The sequence below is a fragment of the Mustela putorius genome, unplaced genomic scaffold (assembly GCF_011764305.1).
Source record: "Mustela putorius furo isolate JIRA1106 unplaced genomic scaffold, ASM1176430v1.1 tig00000196_pilon_pilon_pilon, whole genome shotgun sequence".
NCBI classification, from domain to species: domain Eukaryota; kingdom Metazoa; phylum Chordata; class Mammalia; order Carnivora; family Mustelidae; genus Mustela; species Mustela putorius.
In genome coordinates, this window is record NW_025421310.1 from 12,054,870 (window position 1) to 12,073,517 (window position 18,648).

Below are 18,648 nucleotides of genomic sequence, written 5' to 3' on the forward strand. Positions count from 1 at the left end.
TTTGTTCCAGGCCCTGCATGTCCTGTGACTTCTGTTCATGACAGTCTCACCACTACTAGCCTCCCTTCTGTCTGGCCACACCAGTCTTCTTTCCACTCCTCAAATACGGCAAATTTTCCTGCATTTCTACCTGTTCCTCCCCTGCCCAGAGCACCATGGAGGCCTCCATCTGATCCTTCAAGGTCACGTTCAAGGTTACCTTCCTGCCCACGCTAACTAAAGAAGCCACCACCCCAGTCTCCCATTCGTTTTGTTTTAAACCATTTCCATTGTGTGGGCGACATTCTTATCTCTTATTCTGCACTGCAGGGTTCTGTCCGAGATCACCTTGAACAGTTACTGCTATATTTACTAAGGAAACGTATAGGGCGTGAGGGCAGGGATTTGTCATCTCTTCTGCTCTTTCCATAACCCAAGGGCCCAGCTCCCAGAAGGCATGAGGCAGATGTCTACTGAATCAGGGCACAGGTCTCTTAGCCCCCCAATTCCACAGTTCCCTAGCGCAGGAAGGCCCCTGCCTACCCCCGCACTCACCTTCTCGGATCCATGTAGGAAGTCATTGAGGGCCTGAGGGTCACTGAAAGACAGAAGGGGAGAGACACTGAGGAGGTGAGGGGTGGGGAAGCGGGGAGACAGGGAGGGCAGAGGGAGTCCGTTACTCACCAAATCACGTCTAGTAAGCATCTCCCATCCTCATCATCCATCGCCACTGAACCGGGGGCGGGGAGGGGGGCAGGAAGGGGGAGGGAGACAAGGTTAGATGTAGGCAGCATGTGCCAGGACCCTCCCTTCCAGGACAGCTCACTGGAACCAAGGTCTCTGGAAGGTCAGACTTTCTGTTCCCTTGAGCCTATGGGTGTGGCTGAGGCTGGTGACCAGCCAGAGCGAGCTGCCTTTCCCCTCTCCCCCCGTGTCTTCCCAGCATGTGATGCCCACAGTGAGGACATCCACCGAGACAGAATGAGCCCTGATCACACAAGCAGGCCTGTGCGGAGTGCTTCACACACCCATAAATAGGGCCCCAGAGCCTGTCATTCAGCTCCAAGCCAGCAGGGGGCAGAGCCAGGCCTTAAGCCTGAGTCTGGGCTGCCGGGCCTCCCTGGGACTGGGTCAGGCTCAGAGCAAGAGTGTGACAGGGGTCTGCCCTGCATACCAACGGTCCTAAATGGTTCAGGTCATCTCTGAACAGTACCTTGGAGAATCTGACAAAGGCAAAAGACCCTTCTGCCAAAAACATGCAGGTGGGCCAAAACTGTGACACACACTTTCCCAAGGGCCGTGGGACATACATGCACACCCCAGGGACCTTGGGTCAAAAAGCCCAGCCTAGAACATGCCATGCGAAGCTGGTGGGAACATCCCCCTGAACACACACACCAGTGACTCTCCCTTCCAGAGCTGGCCATGGGGACTGTCCCTGGAGGTCCTTCCCAGGCTCTGGCTGCACTTGGCAGTGGTGACAATAGGCTCTCTCTGGCTCCATATCCCAGCCCCACCTATGCTTCCTTCTTCCCGAGTTACCACCAGGTCTGTGACCTACAAGCCCTTCCCTTCCCGAACAGCCTAGGGCAGGGGTGGGGTGGGAGGGGAAGGCCCAGCCAGGGGACAGAGAGGCTAGACCTGCAAAGAATCCGGAAAAAATGGTAAAATGGGAGAAGATCCCACCTGCAGTTGGTAGGGAGGCAGGGGAACGGTCCAGATGACCCCGGGGGCCGAGACCAGAGGGGGAGGGACAGAAGAGTTTCTAAGCCAGTTTCTAAGTAAGGAAACCAGTTTCTAAGCCAGGCTCTGACAAGGAGTGTTCCTTCCTCCCCTGGGGGTCGCGGAGAGCCCAGGGAGGTACAAGTAGGGGCAAGTACCCCTCCGGGCACCAACTGGGACCCTTGGCCCGTTACCTGCGCTACAAACGAATCATGAAGGGAAGGAGGGGGTGTCCACTCCAGGTCTACGCGGGGCCCCCAGCTGGGGACTTGGGGAGTCTCCTTTTGGGGGCCAGCTGTGGAGAGAATAAGAGGCTATAAGAAAGTCCGTGACAAGAAGGATGGGGGAAGGGAGGGAGTGGGGAGCTCAGGACAGGGGCTGACCAGACCACGCGTGAGGAGGTAAGAAAAGAAGGGGTCACACTCAAGTTTAAGAGGAGGTGAGACGACACTACATGTGATCCCATGTGACACCCACACACAGAGCGCCGGGTAGAGCACTACACAGCCGTGTGTGCCCCGGCAATGTGGGACGTCCCATGACGTAATTTACTGACACCTGGACCTCATAAAACACAGTCAATTCTCGTTACCTGAGGCACTTGCATTCCGCACAGTTGCCGTGAGCACGTGGCTGTGGATTCTGGGTCCCTGATCCTGGGAGGGGGACACAGGGGGCCTCCTGCGAGCCTTTGCTCACATGCACATCAACGCAGCGATACACAGCCTCAGTCTACCGTGTCTCCGTTTATGGACACCTCATGTAATATAAACTGTTGGTTCGTTAACTCCAAACCCACCACCAACAGCTCCATGACTCAGGCCTGAAGGACGCTTCTCGAACACACGCGCTCCTTCAGAGGGCGTATCCCGGCCTTCCCGCACTTGGGGACACCAGGGAGCACTTCAGCCCTATGCTGGTAGCTGTTTTCAGCAGCAAACCCCCACAAAGAGCACAGACATGGAAAAACCACGGCACTCGACAATACGGGAGCTGAACCAAGACGGCAAAAAATAGCCTTGTTCCACCCCGGTGGGCACATGCGCTCAGGGCCACTCAAATTTTTCACAAGTCCCCCGGGGACCATGGAAATGCATCCATATCGATCTGCAAGTTACAGGTATTCTCGAGCAGGCAACTTCGCAAATACAGAATCACTGGTAACCACCATGATGATGGTGCCCGCCCACCACTGTTTTTTTGTGTGTGTGTGTTTTTTTAAGATTTCATTTGAGATAGAGTGAGTGAGCAGAGTGAGAGAGAGAGAGAGAACAGAAGCAGGGCCAGGACAGAAGGAGAAGCAGGCTCCCCCTTGATCAGGGAATCTGGCGTGGGGCTCAATCCCAGGATTCTGGGATCATGACCTGGGCTGAAGGCAGAAGCCCGACCACTGAGACACCCAGGCACCCGTCCAGCACTGGCTTTAAGTGTTCTACCTGTAGGAACCCATTTCACCTTCTCTAGATCCCTGTGAGGCTGGCACTTTGATGAGCCCTATTCTGCAGATGGGGAAACAGAGGCTCAGCACAGCGCTCAACACACCCAAGAGCCCTCAACTGGCAAAGGGGCCAGGCTGGGGTTTGAGCCAAGGCAGGCTTGTTCAAAGTCCCTGCCCTTAACCACTGTGCTGCGCAGAATCCTCTCATCATGCTGCTTCTCTCCAAAATCTAAAGCAAATATGGCAAAAATGTCAAGATTAGATGAAGCCGGGTGGCAGCCTTTGTTATCATTGCAAGAATGCTTGGAATAGTTCAGATTTGAAAAAGCGAGAGGAATGGGAGCACCCAGGGTTTCCCCTCTTGCTTGGCAGGCCCAGGCCCTGGAAAGATCTAGAAAGGATCTGCCATGGGATCCTGTCCCAGCTAGATTCCAGATGTACTGCCATGGCTTGAGGGTGTCCATGAGCTTGAGAGGTGGCTTTGCCTCAGCAGCCGGCTTTGTGTGGGGTCTTCCCTCCCCCCTGAACTGAGTTTCAGGTGCGGCCAGGCTCTGCAAACCTTAGGCCAGCAGAATTAGAGCTGGGAGTGGGTGCTTCCTGACCAGGACGCTCCACATGGAGTCTGTGGGTGAATGCCCACTGGGAGATTCCTGACGTCTCTGTGAGAATTTTTTTTATTTGTGTGCGTATATGTGTGCGTGCGTGTGTGTGTGCGCACGCATTTTAAAATTTCTTTATTTATTTGAGGGAGAGGGGCACAGAGAGAGCAAGTCCTCAGGCAGACTCCCCGCTGAGCATGGAGCCCGACTTGGGGCCTGATTTCACGGAGATCATGACCCGAGCCGAAAGCAGGAGTCGGCGCTCAGCTGTGCCACACAGGTGACCCCATTCGTGCATTTTCATTCCACTGAGGAACAGCAGAGAAATGAAGGGGGGGCTTTTAGGCAAGAGGGAAATGCTCTGCCTCACGATGGGGTGCCCGTTCCATGAGGGTTTAAAATGTCACAGCTCAGATCTGCACATTTAAGTTCAAAACATTTAAATCTGATCTTAAAAAGTTCTAAAAAAACCAAATTGTCACCATTAGGTGGTAGTGGGCAGGGAATTGGGGAGGGCCGGGTGTGGCAGGAAATTGATCATGGTTAAGACTGGGTGAGGGGCACCTGGGGGCTTCATGGTACCGTTTTTGTCAGTCTGTACATTCTGGAGAGTTTCCACAATAAAAAGAAAACAATATGTCAACAATCAGCAGGTCTGGTACCTCGGCCTCCCGTGTCTCCCATCAGGTTGATGCTAAGAGGTCCAGCATGAGAGGACAGGGCCTGGAGACTAGGGTTCAGGTCCCCACCCCACCAGGCATGGGCTATGGGACCCTGGGCAAGTGACTTCACCTCTCTGGGCCTCCCTATGTCCACTGGTCAAATGAGTGGAAGTGTAGTCCACATGGCAGCTGCTGGCATGGATTCCAGCCTTGACCTTGCTGTTTTGGGAGTTGGCTAGCCAGAAAAGGTCAGGGGCACAGTGGCCCCCAGCTTCTACCCTCTGCCTCCCTGACCCTTGTCTCATCCCCCCTGCCATGGTCTTCACACTGATCACACTGATTCCCAGGACCTATCCTGGATCTCAGAGGTTGGAAATTGGGAGAGGGGCCAGAGTTGCTACATTTGGAATAAATGCTTCAGATTCCAGCGCAGCTGGATGCCAGTGGCTCACGGTGGGTATCAGGTGCCCCCGGACTGATGAAAGTCCCTTGTGGGATGGCGGGGTGGTATCCCAGCCACCCCAGTGCCCACCCCTGCACTGCCACCTGCTAGCTGTGTGCCCTATGACCAGTTACTCAGACCTCCCCCCGCCTGCCTCAGTTTACCCACCTGGAAAATGCAGATAAAGGTACGTCCCCCCACCCCCCACCGTGGGACTGTTCCATAGGAACGCCATTAATCATCACACATGGTAAGTATTTTGTGCGTCAAATATCCCGCTGTAACAATTTCAACTGCCATTGTGAACATGATCTCATGGGGCAACCCTCAAAGCTTTCCGGCCCAAGCCGAGAAAAAAGTTGGGGAAACTTGGGGAAAAAAGTCCCCAAGCTTTGGCCTTGCCACCTGTTGCCAGGTGCCCCACTGTCACCCTGAGCACTTTTGGAAGGCTTTATATACCACCTGCTTTGGCCCTGGGTTGTGCACACGGTCCTACTTAAACCGCCAGAGACCACATCTCCTCGAATCCTTACAAGCCCGTTCTTACCCCCAATTCTCAGATGAGATAAATGAGGCTAAAAAGAATGGTTATAGAGAAGCCACGGCCAAACACAGTGGAGGAAACATGGCCACGTGGGGCTAAGGAGGTACCCTGCAGCCCTCAGTCCAGCAGGCAGAGGGAGGCTTGAAGGACACAAATGAAGCTGAAAGAGAGAATCTGAACGCTGCCTGGATATTTGACAATATTAAGAAATTGTGATTAAGATTCAAAGCGGACAGGGTGCCTAGGTGGCTCAGTCGGTTAGGCGGCTGCTCTTGGCTCAAGTCATGATTCCAGGGTCCTGGGATGGAGCCCCTGTGTTGGGCTCCTTGCTCAGCAGGGTGTCTGCTTCTCCCTCTCCTCCCTGTTCATGCTCTCTATTGCTAGCTCTCTTGCTATCTCTGGCTTTCTCTCTCAAATAAACAAATAAATAAAATCTTTAAAAAAAAATGATTCAAAGTGGAAGGGTGCCTGGGTGCTTCAGGCACCCCTCTCTTTTTTAAAGATTTTATTCATTTATTTGACAGAGAGAGACACAGCAAGAGAGGGAACACAAGCAGGGTATGTGGGAGAGGGAGAAGCAGGAGCCCTGCTGAGCAGAGAGCCTGATGCAGAGTTCGATCCCAGGACCCTGATATCATGACCTGAGCTAAAGGCAGATGCTTAACGACTTGAGCCACCCAGGTGCCCTGAAGCGTCCGACTCTTGATCTCAGCTCAGGTCTTGATCTCGGGGTCATGAGTTCAAGGACTAAAACAGGCTCCACTGAGAGCGTGGAGTCTACTTTAAAAAGAAAAGGTTGAGGGGCGCCTGGGTGGCTCAGTGGGTTAAGCCTCTGCCTTCGGCTCAGGTCATGATCCCAGGGGCCTGGGATCGAGTCCCACATAGGGCTCTCTGCTCAGCAGGGAGCCTGCTTCTCCTCATCTCTCTCTCTGTCTGTCTCTCTGCCTATTAAAAAAAAAAGAAAAAGAAAAAGAAAAGGTTGAAAGTGTAATAATGGCATCGTGTTATTGTTTTTCTTTTTCACTAGGGCCCTTACCCGGTAAAAACATACCCTGAGGGATGCCTGGGTGGCTCAGTGGGTTAAGCCTCTACCTTTGGCTCAGGTCATGATCTCAGGGTCCTGGGATCGAGCCCCGCATCAGGCTCTCTGCTCAGCAGGCAGCCTGCTTCCTCCTCTCTCTGCCTGCCTCTCTGCCTACTTGTGATCACTCTGTGTCAAATAAAAAAATAAAAAACCCTGAAATATTTAGGGATGAAATGGTAAAATGTCTGGGATTTTGCCCAAAAGAACCCAATTGTGGGTGTTCGGGGCAGGGGTGGGGGCGGGCACACAGACCCACGCGCTAACCAATACAGCTGACCCCAGCCACATGTGGCTACGTAAAAATTCAGGTTAATTCAATGGAACTGGGACAGAGGACTTCAATAAGACATTTCTCCAAAGAAGACAGACAGCCAGCCACAGGCATGTGAGAAGATGCTCAAGATGGTTTATCGTTAGGGCAATGCAGCTGGGACCACAGATATCAGCTCACACTCATTCCGATGGCTACTATCAAACACATACAAAGTAAAACCACCCCAGAAAACACACATTGCTGAGGATGTGTGGACACTGGAGCCCTCAGGCCCTGCTGGTGGGAATGCAGACTGGCGCAGCCGCTGTGGAAACTGGTCTGGCGGTCCCTCCAGTCAAAATACCACTACCTCATAATCCAGCAAGTCTGCTCTTGGGTATATACCCCTGCTGTCCCTCTCCCCAACAAGAACTGAAAAAGGAGGGTCTCGGGCAGATCTCAGGGCATCCCTTGTCACAGTAGCGTGCCCCACAATCGCCAAAAGGTGACAACAGCCCGTGCATCTGCAGACAGATGCACGGAGAAGCAAGACCGTGGTGCCGACTTACAGTATTATCCAGGAAGGACACCCAGACACAGACCCAACACAGATGACCCGGGAGACATCGCGCTGCCTGCAACGAGTCAGTAGACAAAGAGACCCACGCTACACCATCCGACGTGTACCGTGCACAGAGGCAGAAAGCGGAATGGTGGCCACCAGGGGCCAGGGAGAAGGGGGCATGGGGAGTTACTGTTTAGTGGGCGCGGACAAAGGGCAAAGGGTTCTGGAGGTGGACGGGGGCCGCGGCTGCACAACAGGGTGAGCGACCCAATTCCACTGAACTGTACACTGCACAGTGGCTGTAAGGTCGGGGGGTGCCCAGCTGACCCGGCGTCACGAGTTCGAGCCCCACAATGGCAGAGAGAAGACTTAGATACAATGTTAAAAAAAAAATGGCTAAGGTGGCCAATTTTACGTTATGCGTCTTTCACCACGATTAAAAAAAATAAGAAAAATTTTTGGGACGCCTGGGTGGCTCAGTTGGTTAAGCGGCTGCCTTCGGCTCGGGTCATGATCCCAGCGTCCTGGGATAGAGTCCCATATTGGGCTCCTTGCTCAGCAGGGAGCCTGCTTCTCCCTCTGCCTCTGCCTGCCATTCTGTCTGCCTGTGCTCACTCTCTCTCCCTCTCTCTCTGATAAATAAATAAATAAATCTTTAAAAAAAAAAAAAGAAAATTTTTAAAAAGGACAATGAGGAGTATCAGAGATTTTTTAAAATTCCCATAAGAGAGTTCAATGACTTTAAGATGTATCCTCAATCCTGCTTACCTCATTTTTAGTGGCTGGGGCAGCATGGATTGGGAACATTTCCATCATGGCAGCAAGCTCTCTCACTGGACAGAGCTGATCTGTAAGAGGGGCAGCAACTGAAAAGGGATGCAGGTGGCTGACGGACCGGAGGGGGGTCCCTGTACAGCTGTTCTCTCTACTTGGTGCACATTTGAAATTTTCCGCAATGAAAAATGCTTATTTTTTTTTTTAAAAAGAAAAAGACAATTTTTAATACCAAGTAGCGAACGTCTGTCTGATCACTTATTGTCTGTTTTGTTCTCTGCGGGACGCCCGTGCCTGCACGGGAGCAGCTCCGTAAATATTTGGGGAATGAAGAAATGAGCATACCGCTCTCAGACAAATCCATTCATTTGTTCACAGCAGCCTGGTGGTAAGGGCAGTTATGAAGTATGCACGGCATGTCCAGCCTGGGGGATACTCTAATGAGCAAAAGCACACTCAGTCCTTGGCCCTGGGTGGGGAGGGGAGTATGACCCGTGGTTCTCCATCAGGGGTGGCATTACATGCCCCTCTCCTCCACACACACATACCCGAAAGCTATTAAAAATAAAGGTGACTGGGGGCCATGGTTAGTGTGCAAACTGTCCACCTGGGAGTGGAGCGGAAGCTTTAAGAGCTGTCTCACAGCTCTGCCTGAGTCCCACAACAAAGGGGACAGACACATGGACCCATGAGGTTATGACACGAGCCTTTGCCACTGAAAGCCCTGGAGGAGTGGGGCTCCCTTGTTACTGCACAAACCCAGCCAGAGCCAACCGAGGCACCCCAAAGAGTCCGCACCGCCCCAATGCTTCCCTGGGATCGGCCCTCGTGCTGACGTCACACCCCTGACCCCTCCTGGTTGCATGAGGCGGGAGGGACGCTGCCTTGAGCATTACAGCTCAAGCAAGATGCAGGGACTCGGGGGGTCAGGACACTTGCCCCAAACCATACCGGTGGCCACAGTGGTGGTGGGGGTGGGGTGGGGGTGGATAGTCAAGATTCGAACTCAGACCCTGTGATGCTGAAGACCTCATTCCTCACCACCATGCTATAAAAAGCAGGACAAGCCGGGGCTGAAAACCACACGCCGCTCGCGAGAACAGCCCTGACGCAACAATGACAAAGTGTCCTTCCAGAAGATCGTGTGAGTGCCTCCTGCGCTGGGGAGGCGAGTGGAGTTCTGCATTGTCATCGGGAGGCAGGCACGCGCCAGATCGCCCGGCAGGACGCGGGAGTCAGAGTCTGGACTCCAGAAACAGGCTCCTTCAAACTGCCCAGCGAGGGTTTCTAAGCAACCCCTGTGGGGGACGGACAGACAACCAACACTCAAGTCCACAGCCGTCTCCTCCGCCGATGGGGACGGATAGGAAGAGAAACCCATGTGGCAAAGCCCAAGTGTTGTTTTCCAAGCCCCACTTCCCCAGCCCTCCCCTCCCTTACTCACAGAAGCCTGAAGCCTTGCAGGGTAACACTTGCCAATTCCGAGATGTAAACAAAGCCTGCTCTGAGTCAGTCTTTTTTTTTTTTTTTTTTTTTCCAAAGGACGGGTCACGCCTTGGAGGGTTGTGAAATCAAATGAGCAGGTTGTGACCAGGAGTTTTATTTTCCCCTCTTAATTAAATAGTATGGGGCAAAATGGAATGGGACTGCATAGAAAATATTAAAAGGCACCATCCGTGGTTAAGCGTTAAATATCAGTTTGTGAGATTGGTTTCAATTATGTGTGTCTGTATGTGGACGTATTTCCTACTGTGGATTGAGGTCCAAACGGCTTGAAAATAATTAGACTACACGAGGGGCACTCTTATCCCTTGTATCATGTGTTCATTTTCCTAAGCTTCCATGTAGACAGGGCAGCCACGGTTCTGCAACTAGGAAGAGCCAAAGGACACAGACCTGGGGAGAGTTTTTCTTCCAGAATATAAAGACAGAGCTCCTCTAGGGAGAAAATCCTCTGTTCTCCATTTCCAGCTTCTAGTACAGTTGAGAAGACTGGAGCGGTCGTGGCCATTTTGTAACAATGAGGCAATAAACCTAGGGCAGATAAGCCCACCAGCAGAGGATAGCCATTGGGAGGACAGAAGAAGGCTGGGTTCTTAACAACTCCTCATGCACTGCCTGCCTCCGGACTTCTTAATTCTTACAGCTCAAACCACTATTAGGTTTTCCATTATTTGCAGCCAGACCTGAGCCGACCACTTAGCTTGCATTTCTAGATATCTCTGCAAACCACTGCAAGGACTCTCTCTAGCTCCCACAGGTGGTCAAGGACAGTCCTCTGTGTGGGACTGACTGTGAGGGCTCAGCAACATGGAACATGGCTGGCAGAAAGGGGATCTGAAAAAGAGATCAGTCTGATCGCAAAAGCAGCCAGATAGTCTTCTCCCTGGTCCCATACTCTTTGCAGCAACTCCCCCTAAAGGATGGGCTCTGTCACCCACTCTTAGACGTCGGGCTGGCCTTCTGACTCACTTTGGCTAACAGAATGTGGCAGAAGTGATGGTGTGTCTTTCTGAGGCTATACCTCAAAAGACCCACCAGACTTCTGTTCTCTGCCCAGGTGCTGTGTGATGAAGCCTAGGCTAGCTCACCGGGTGACAACAGTCACATGCCCATCACCTCCCATCATCCCAGTAGACATCCAGTCAGGTTCCAGAAGCAGAGCCACCTCGCTCGCCTTCAACTGACCACAGACACCAAAGCAAGACTAAAAATACACAGCTGTACCCAGTCCAGATTCCAACCACCGGGAGCATGGCTTTAACAGTGAGACAAGCAGTCTTCCTGCTAAGTGGGGAGGCAGATGCGGGGCTCGATCCCAAGACCCAGAGACCATGACCTGAGCCAAAGGCAGACACTCAACTGACTGAAGCACTCAGGCGTCCGGTGGCTAATCTGTTAAGCAGCAATAGTTTGGGGGCTGTTTGTTGCGTAGCAGCAGCTAACTGATACAGCCCTCTCCAGAAATGAAGGACCAATCTTGGCCTCACACCTCTGACTCCACCTGAGTCTTATCCATTCACTCACCTCCCAAACCTCCCGGAGCCCTCTCCTCCTCTCCATGGCCACTATTCCTACTCACATCGAGACCCCCATCATTTTTCTTTTCATCTATTTATGCACCCAGCCTGTGCTAATATCCCGCTTGCCCACAACTGACTGCACCTGTGGTTAAAATACTCAAACACAGGGCGCCTGGGTGGCTCAGTGGGTTAAGCCTCTGCCTTCGGCTCAGGTCATGATCTCAGGGTCCTGGGATCGAGCTCCGCATCAGGCTCTCGGCTCGGTGGGGAGCCTGCTTCCTCCTTTCTCTCTGCCTGCCTCTCCACCTGCTTGTAATCTCTCTCTCTGTCAAATAAATAAATAAAACCTTTAAAAAATATACTCAGACATCTCCATTCTGAAATACCTCTAGGACCCAGCAACTGCAGTGTGACACCAGGCACCACCTAATCTGTGCTAATGGTCTACTGCTTGTTACGAATTTTAAATTTATTTTATTTTTATTTATTTTGAGAGAGAGAGTGAGTGGGGGTTTGGGGTGAAGGAAGAGAGAGAGAGACTCTGAAACAGGCTCCACACTCAGCACAGAGCCCTATGTGGGGCTCGATCCCACAACACTGGGATCATAACCTGAGTCAAGATCAAGGGTCAGACACTCAAACAACTGAGCTACCGGGTGCCTTGCTTGTTACAAATTTTAGATGTTACTATATTCATTCATTCATTCATTCATTCAGCACCTCCTATATTTCTGCCGGGCACCAACAGACTGGAGTGGGCAATGACAGCTCAAGTGCATCAGAAAAACATCAGTCAAACCACATACAAACTTCATCACCCTTCCTGCTCCATCACCCTCTTCACCACCAAAGCCAAGGTTTGCAGAGCACTTACGAAGTGGCTGGTGCTGATCTAAGCGTTCCATCTTCCTACATTTCATTCTCACAACAACTCTTGTACTAAGTGCCATGACCCTCGTGCCCATTTCACAGCTGACAAAACCGAGGCAGACAAAGGGGTTAGGTAACTTGCCCAAGGTCACTCAGCAGAATGGTAGAGCCAGGATGTGAACCCAGGCCAACGGGCTCCCAAGCTCGTGGGAACTATGCGAGAGTGCCAGGCTGACAAGGTGCTCTCACCCCAACCTCCAGGGGAACATTCCCTGCAGTGAACTTACACTGCCCCACCTCTTATGCCTTCTTCCCCTTACACTGTCCTGAAGCGCCATAGAAAACTCAGTTCATATCCCACACGGCCTGGTCCAACACTGAGTGATGAGTTCCTGCAGTGGACCTGACCTACCACAATGCCCAGATGCTGCCCTCTTCCGATTTTTCCCATGGCCTCTGTAGCACATTGAATAGTAGTTCACCCAAATGATAGGCCTATGACCCCAGAGCTGTGAATATGGTCTTCCCCATTTGAAAAAAAGGGTCTAGATGTATCCTGGGTATACAATATATATACACAAACAACCATGTACAGTTGCACAGGTTGTTCCCTATACAGAGGAATTAAGTCATGGGGATAAGTGCGGCCTCAAATGCAGCTGAGGCTCTGCTCACACCAGGAAGACCCAGAGAAGGGCAACATCCACCTGGAGAAAGGACTCTCTTCTAGTTCACACAAAGGAGACGAAGGGACTGTGCCCTCCCAGAGAAGGCACCTCTTTCAATTCCACTGGAAAGCTCAATAAGAGCTAGCTTGGCCCAGGCTATGTAGCCACTGGCATGCTGTGTCTATTTCAAAGTAAAAAAAGGAAAACAGGGAAAAAATGTTGATTCCTCGCCCACTCCCACCCCTCTGGGGAAGAGAGAGAAAAAGCAATTTGAAGAGCAATTAAAATCTACACCATCTTTATTTTCAGTGACCTTTAGAGTTCTAAAATCATTGAATTAGTTTAACAACATAAAAGCGTGCCCTATAAAACTTGGATTGCTCATAAAGCGACTGGTGTCTAGTTCCTAAAAGCCTAGTTTAACCAGGTAGTTACACACTAGAATGTTCTGCACCTCCCCCCACCCCCCACTTTCTACCATCCACCACTGTTCTAAATGCAGCTATAAAGCTGCGGGTTTGCCAAGAAAACCAGGTATCTCAAAAGGTTTTACATGTTCTCCTGAACACTGGTTTAAAAAAGAACAGAGGAAACTCCCAAGAAGGTGGGAAACAGGCAGTGGGGTGGGGGAAGGGAACAAAAGGAATAATTACACTGACCAGACACGGGGCCTCCTGTGGCATTGGTCAGCAGGGAAGGCTCCGAGGTCGGGACCAAGTGGAGCTCGGAGGAGCGAAAGGGAAACAAAAACTCCAACAACACTGCGCATGCTTTAGGCCACTGGGTCCTAAACTTGAACATGCACCAGAATCACCCGAAGGGCTTTTAAAGTAAGGACTGGGTTTTGTGCTCAGAAGGGCTGGGGCAGGGCCTGGGAATGTGCCTTTTGAACAACTTCCCAGGTGATGCAGATGCTGCTGGCCCAGGGACCACACTCAGGAGAATCTCTGTTCTAGAAACTTCTCTCTTCATTTTCCTCCCAGGGCTCTTGTTCTCATACTACACAAGCCACTGGTTCCTAGCCAATGACAAGGTTGCGTTTTGGGGCAATGGGCCTAAAGAGGTGGTGGCCCATTATCCAAAGCCACTCCCAGCCTGACTTCCTGGTCAACAGAACTTGCATTTGGTTTCATTCAGCAATGTACCCGCTCACGAGGATGAGTCACTACAAGCATAGGCCTTTGCCCTTTGGTCAGAAACATCCTTCCTCATCCTCTTTGCAGTTAAGTTGTAGACATGGGAAAGATTTTTACATTTGGATAAAGAGAGCCCTACATTGGGAAGACTATTTGCCCCTGCTCCTTCTTCTTCCTTAAAAAACTGACGTGAAGCATGATGTTAATGTCTGGTGCTGTGGCAGCTATTCTGTGCCCCAGAGGGAGGAGGTCAAAAGAGTCAGATCCCAGCAGCCTGGCAATCCTGAGCTGCCCCAAATCCCTAGAATGGCCTACTAGACACCTTGTTCCAGAAGAGAATGAAAAACCTGGCTTAATTTAAGTGAAACATACACCTACTCTATGACCTTAGTGAAAAGAATGTGTATGAAAGCATTTCCGCAAAAAATTTTCACACCAGCCATCTTTACCAGCCCCAGACTGCAAACAGCACAGATGTACACGGCCTGGTAAATGAAAAAACAAACCGTGTAACAGCCCACACAGTGGACAGTAAAAGGGACTACGCCACCGTTACCATACAGAAACACGGATGAATCCCAAACGCATCCTGATGGAGCAAAGGAAGCCAGACGAAGAAGACCACCCACAGTGTGATCCCGTCACGTGAAGTTCTGAATCAGTGACACCCGTGGGAAGAAATCAGAGCTGTGGTGGCCTCAAGGAGGCAGGCGGAGGGACAGAAGGAGGGGGACTCTTCCCCGATGGAAATGTGCTGGATCTGGATCTGGGTTAATGGTTACCTGAGTAAGATCTGTCAAAATTCATCACGCTGTGTACTGAAGATGTGTGCATTTGGTTGCATGTAAATTATATCCCAATAAAGCACAGCCAGGATATAAAGGAGGAAAAAAAAGGCCGTACAATCGATTCTTGTTATTCATGGTAGTTATGTTCTATAAAGTTACCACGATCGCTGAATTAGGGAATCCTGAACTATCGCTCCTGGGGGAAATCAGGGTTAGGTCCCTGTGAGCCTCTGGTCACATTTCCATCAGGCGATCAATACGTAACCTTGTTTTATGTGTGTTTCCGTTTAAATACACCATATTTAATAGATATTACTGACTGGGTCCCAAGGAACTCATGGCCCACAGCACTATAACTCACGTCTGAAAGAAGTTCGCCCTGCACATGTGTTTTCTACATGAGGCACTTTCCAACCTTCTCGCCCTAGGCGGGGGGGCATTTTTAAATGGGGAAATCACCACCACCCAGTGCACTGATGTGAAAAACAGGGCGCTAAAGGTTAGACCACAAAAAGGGCACTCGTTTGCAGTGTGGGAGCTGAAACAAGAAGGCAGACTGTTTTCTTTTTCGATCTGCACTAGGAATGGGCACACAGGAAGACTCGAAGTTTCCCCCCCACCGCTCTGTGCATGTGTGCAGACAACCAAGACAGTGCGGGGAGGACCGATGGCTGGTTTGCAAGAATGAATACAGAGCAAGGGGATGAATTCATGAATATGGCATCTTTAAATAATGAGGCTCTCCAGATACTAATGCATGTATCCCTTACTCACAACTTCACTTATGTACCAATCTCACTTCTGTATCCTGCAGGTACAACATGAGGTATGCAACCTTGTAAATGTCCCCGGCTGTTGTTTATAACAGCAAGATACTAGAAACAATCCACTGGCCATCAGTAGAAAACAGGTTGAACAAAAAACTACGATCTATCCAAACAGGGGAAGACATTTGTTAAAGAAGTGTTGTTTTTTTAAAATAGGAATATTATTTAAGCCATCGCCAGTCAGGTAAACTGTTACTTGTAGCCAAATGTGTACAGACCAAAAGCTACTACTCCACGGTAAAAGGAAGCGCTGGGATTTGAACCCAGATTTCATGGACACTGTGGCCTGGATGGTTTTCTGATGCCTGTCAAACCCCGGACGCCTGAGGATCTGCTGGCAGCGAGTTACTGTCCTCCCCTCCACCCTCCTGCAGTGAAACGCTTTTCTTCCTGGATTCGAGCACAGCTTTCTAATTGCTCATCAGAGCGGAGCTGTCTTCAGGAACCAGCTAAGCCCAGTGGCTCCGAGACACCACGCTTCCTCCTGTTTCTTAATAAATCTGCCATCCTTCCCTGGGTTTTGCAACCAGCACCGTCCGTGTAGAGATGCCCGTGAGTGCTGCCTGAAGTGCTGCGGGGGAGTCGCTCACTGCCTTCCTGCTTCCTCTCCAGTTCCTTCTAAACTCGGTTCCCCACTCAGTGGCCAAAAAAATGATTCCATTTTATTTAAGGTTGTGTCGTTTCCAGCAGCACCGGGGAGGCAGCAGCAAAGACAACAGACATCCCTGCTCTCCTGGAGGGGGCACTCTGCTGGCAGGAGTCAGACCACAGAACATAAGACATACAGCAGAGTGGGCAGTGGCAAGGATAGAGGCGAAAGGTGGTGGGGGAAGGGGGTAGGGAAGGAGGGGGATGCACTCTTAGTAGTGGTCAAGATAGCCTCACAGATAAGAGGAATTTGAGCATATGTGGAGAGAACAGAAGAAACGTGGACACGTGGGGAAAGGCATCCGAGGCAGAGGGTACAGCAGATGCAAAGGCCCTGGGGTGGAAATGCACCAGGGTGCTTGAGCAATGGTAAGGAGATGAAGAGGGGTCAAAGAGGCAAGTTCAAAGGCCAAACGATGGGGGGCCCGGTGGGCCAAGGTGAGGACCTGGACTTTTATTCTGAAGAAGCCCAAGAGATGGGAAGGCTCGAAACATGTGGGCCATGATCTGACTCAGGTTTTCACAGGATCCCTCTGGCTGCTGAGTGGAAAATGGATTTTAGAAAGTGAGGATGGGGCAGGCAGCCCAGAGGCGAGACGCTGGTGGTAGGGGAAGAAGTAAAAACTGGCCAGATTCTGGATCTGATTGTAAAGCAGCAGAGACTACAGATCCACGGGCTAGGGGTGGGGGGGGGGTGCAGGGAGAGAGCAGAATCCAGGACCCTGCAGAGTTTGAGAGGGATTGGAATAAACGGGATAATTGAGAGCAGCCATGTAGGACATGCAAACACAGCCTTATACAAGCTGCCTTGTTTGCTCTAGCACCTTCTTCGGTGAAGACATTTCTCTTAGGTATTCTGATGGTCCCAAAGCTAATAATTACCTGGGTTAACGCACCCTACCCAGGACAAGGGGTGTGTGTGTGTGAGAGAGAGAGAGCAAGAGAGAGAGCACGTGCATGCGTGCTTGGAGCCTCAGAGAGAGAAAGGGCTGCAGGGGAACACACAGGCCAGAGCTGCGCAGCCTTCCTCTCACAGAAATGCCTTTTGTATCTTGTTTCAGGATCTGTGCTCCACCCCAAATCTAAAGAGTTTCTAAGTTTACATCTGACTTTGAATCCGTAAACTATCTTGGGGTATAAATGGTAAAAATGGAAAATGGTAAAAATCCATTTTCCATGGTGTGAGGTAGGGATCCAAAATCATCTCTTTCTATACGGAGGACTACTTTTTTGGCACCAGCTCCATGTACTGTGTCCCCCCCTTACCCACTGGTCTAACCAGAGCCCACTGTGTCTCATGACGTGCTCACACATGCCTGCCTCTCGTCTTGGGCTCTCTGTTCTGTTCCATTGGTAGAACGTCAATTTCTATTTATTCCCTAACCTCAGAGATAAAACCGATTCAGCTGGACAGGTAATCGATATATGGATTGACACTGGGCAAAGGTGACAAGGTGTCAAAGATGACAAGTGAGGTGTCTCAGGGAAGGGCACAGGATCCCCAAAATGGACAGCGGGATGTCCTTTAGCCTGAGAATACACTCCAGACTAAGTTGACTTATATATCTTACACCACTGACCTTAAACTAATCCTCATAATAGAGATGGAAGGCACAAAAAAGGGCTCAAAAAGAGACCAAAAGATTAAAAATAAAGTATAGACACAAAAGCTCACATATCATATAATTCCATTTAAATGAAATTAGATGGAGGTGATGGTCACATAACGTGTATATGTGTACTTTATAATAAACAGATGACAGCAAAGAGCCTGGACTTTGCAAACCGACCTCTTGGGTTCAAATCCCACTTCCGCCACTTAACTGATGTGCTACCCTGGGTGAACTACAACAACCTCCTTGTGCCTCAGTTTGCTTCTCTGTAAAATCAGGTTCCAAGTTGCACCCCTCCCCAAAGAGTTGTGAGTACAGAAATGAGTCGACACGTGCAAATATATCTACATGTAGTCGAATGCTTACGATCTTCACAGCCAGGAGCAGAAAATCAAAAGTACTGTGCTCTCAGTCACAGAGATCAAGGTCAGTCACAGCGATCAAGGTCAGTCTCACCAGTCATAAATCAAGCTGACAGTGTGCAGTACCTTTAATATAACGTGAGGAGAAGTGTACTTCACCACTGTGGTCTTCCTTTCCCAAACCCTAACTGCCAGTCTAATCACGAGAAAAACATCAGACAAACCCCCAAGTGAGGCACAGTCTCCAAGATGATCGACCGGTACTACTCAAAACCAACAAGGTCATCAACAGTAAGGAAAGTCTGAGAAACTGTCACCGCCAACAGGAGCCTCAGGAAACATGATGATTAAATGCAGTGTGGTTTCCTGGACGGGATCCTGGAACAGGAGCATCAGGGGAAAACTAGGCAGATCTGAGTATGTTCTCCAGTTGTGTGATGGCAACGGACAGTGCTGGTTTCACGGTAACACCGTACGATGTGAACATTAGGGAAAGCGAGGCGCGGGCTACACGAAAGCTCTGCACACTTCTGCTGCTTTTCTGATCTAAAACTATTTGAAAATTAAGACTTTATTACAGAAATAAAAAACCTCAACGGTCTTCAACGAACCTGAAAGTGTTGGGGGCGCAGCTCTGGCCAACTTCCTGAG

At 50.6% G+C, this 18,648-nt stretch overlaps 1 protein-coding gene across 4 annotated transcripts in view; it reads right to left on the bottom strand.

Moving 5' to 3' along the window:
- The window catches only part of BICRA (BRD4 interacting chromatin remodeling complex associated protein), a 75,967-nt gene that overhangs the window by 22,541 nt on the left and 34,778 nt on the right, over positions 1–18,648 (bottom strand). For all 4 annotated transcript variants that reach the window (XM_045077098.1, XM_045077100.1, XM_045077097.1 and 1 more), the window contains 3 exons: positions 1,896–1,996; positions 664–709; positions 535–577 (listed from right to left, as the gene is read on the bottom strand). In XM_045077098.1, the coding sequence (XP_044933033.1) occupies positions 535–577; positions 664–704 (84 nt within the window). In that variant the 5' untranslated portion in view covers positions 705–709; positions 1,896–1,996. The remainder of the gene's footprint in view (positions 1–534; positions 578–663; positions 710–1,895; positions 1,997–18,648) is intronic.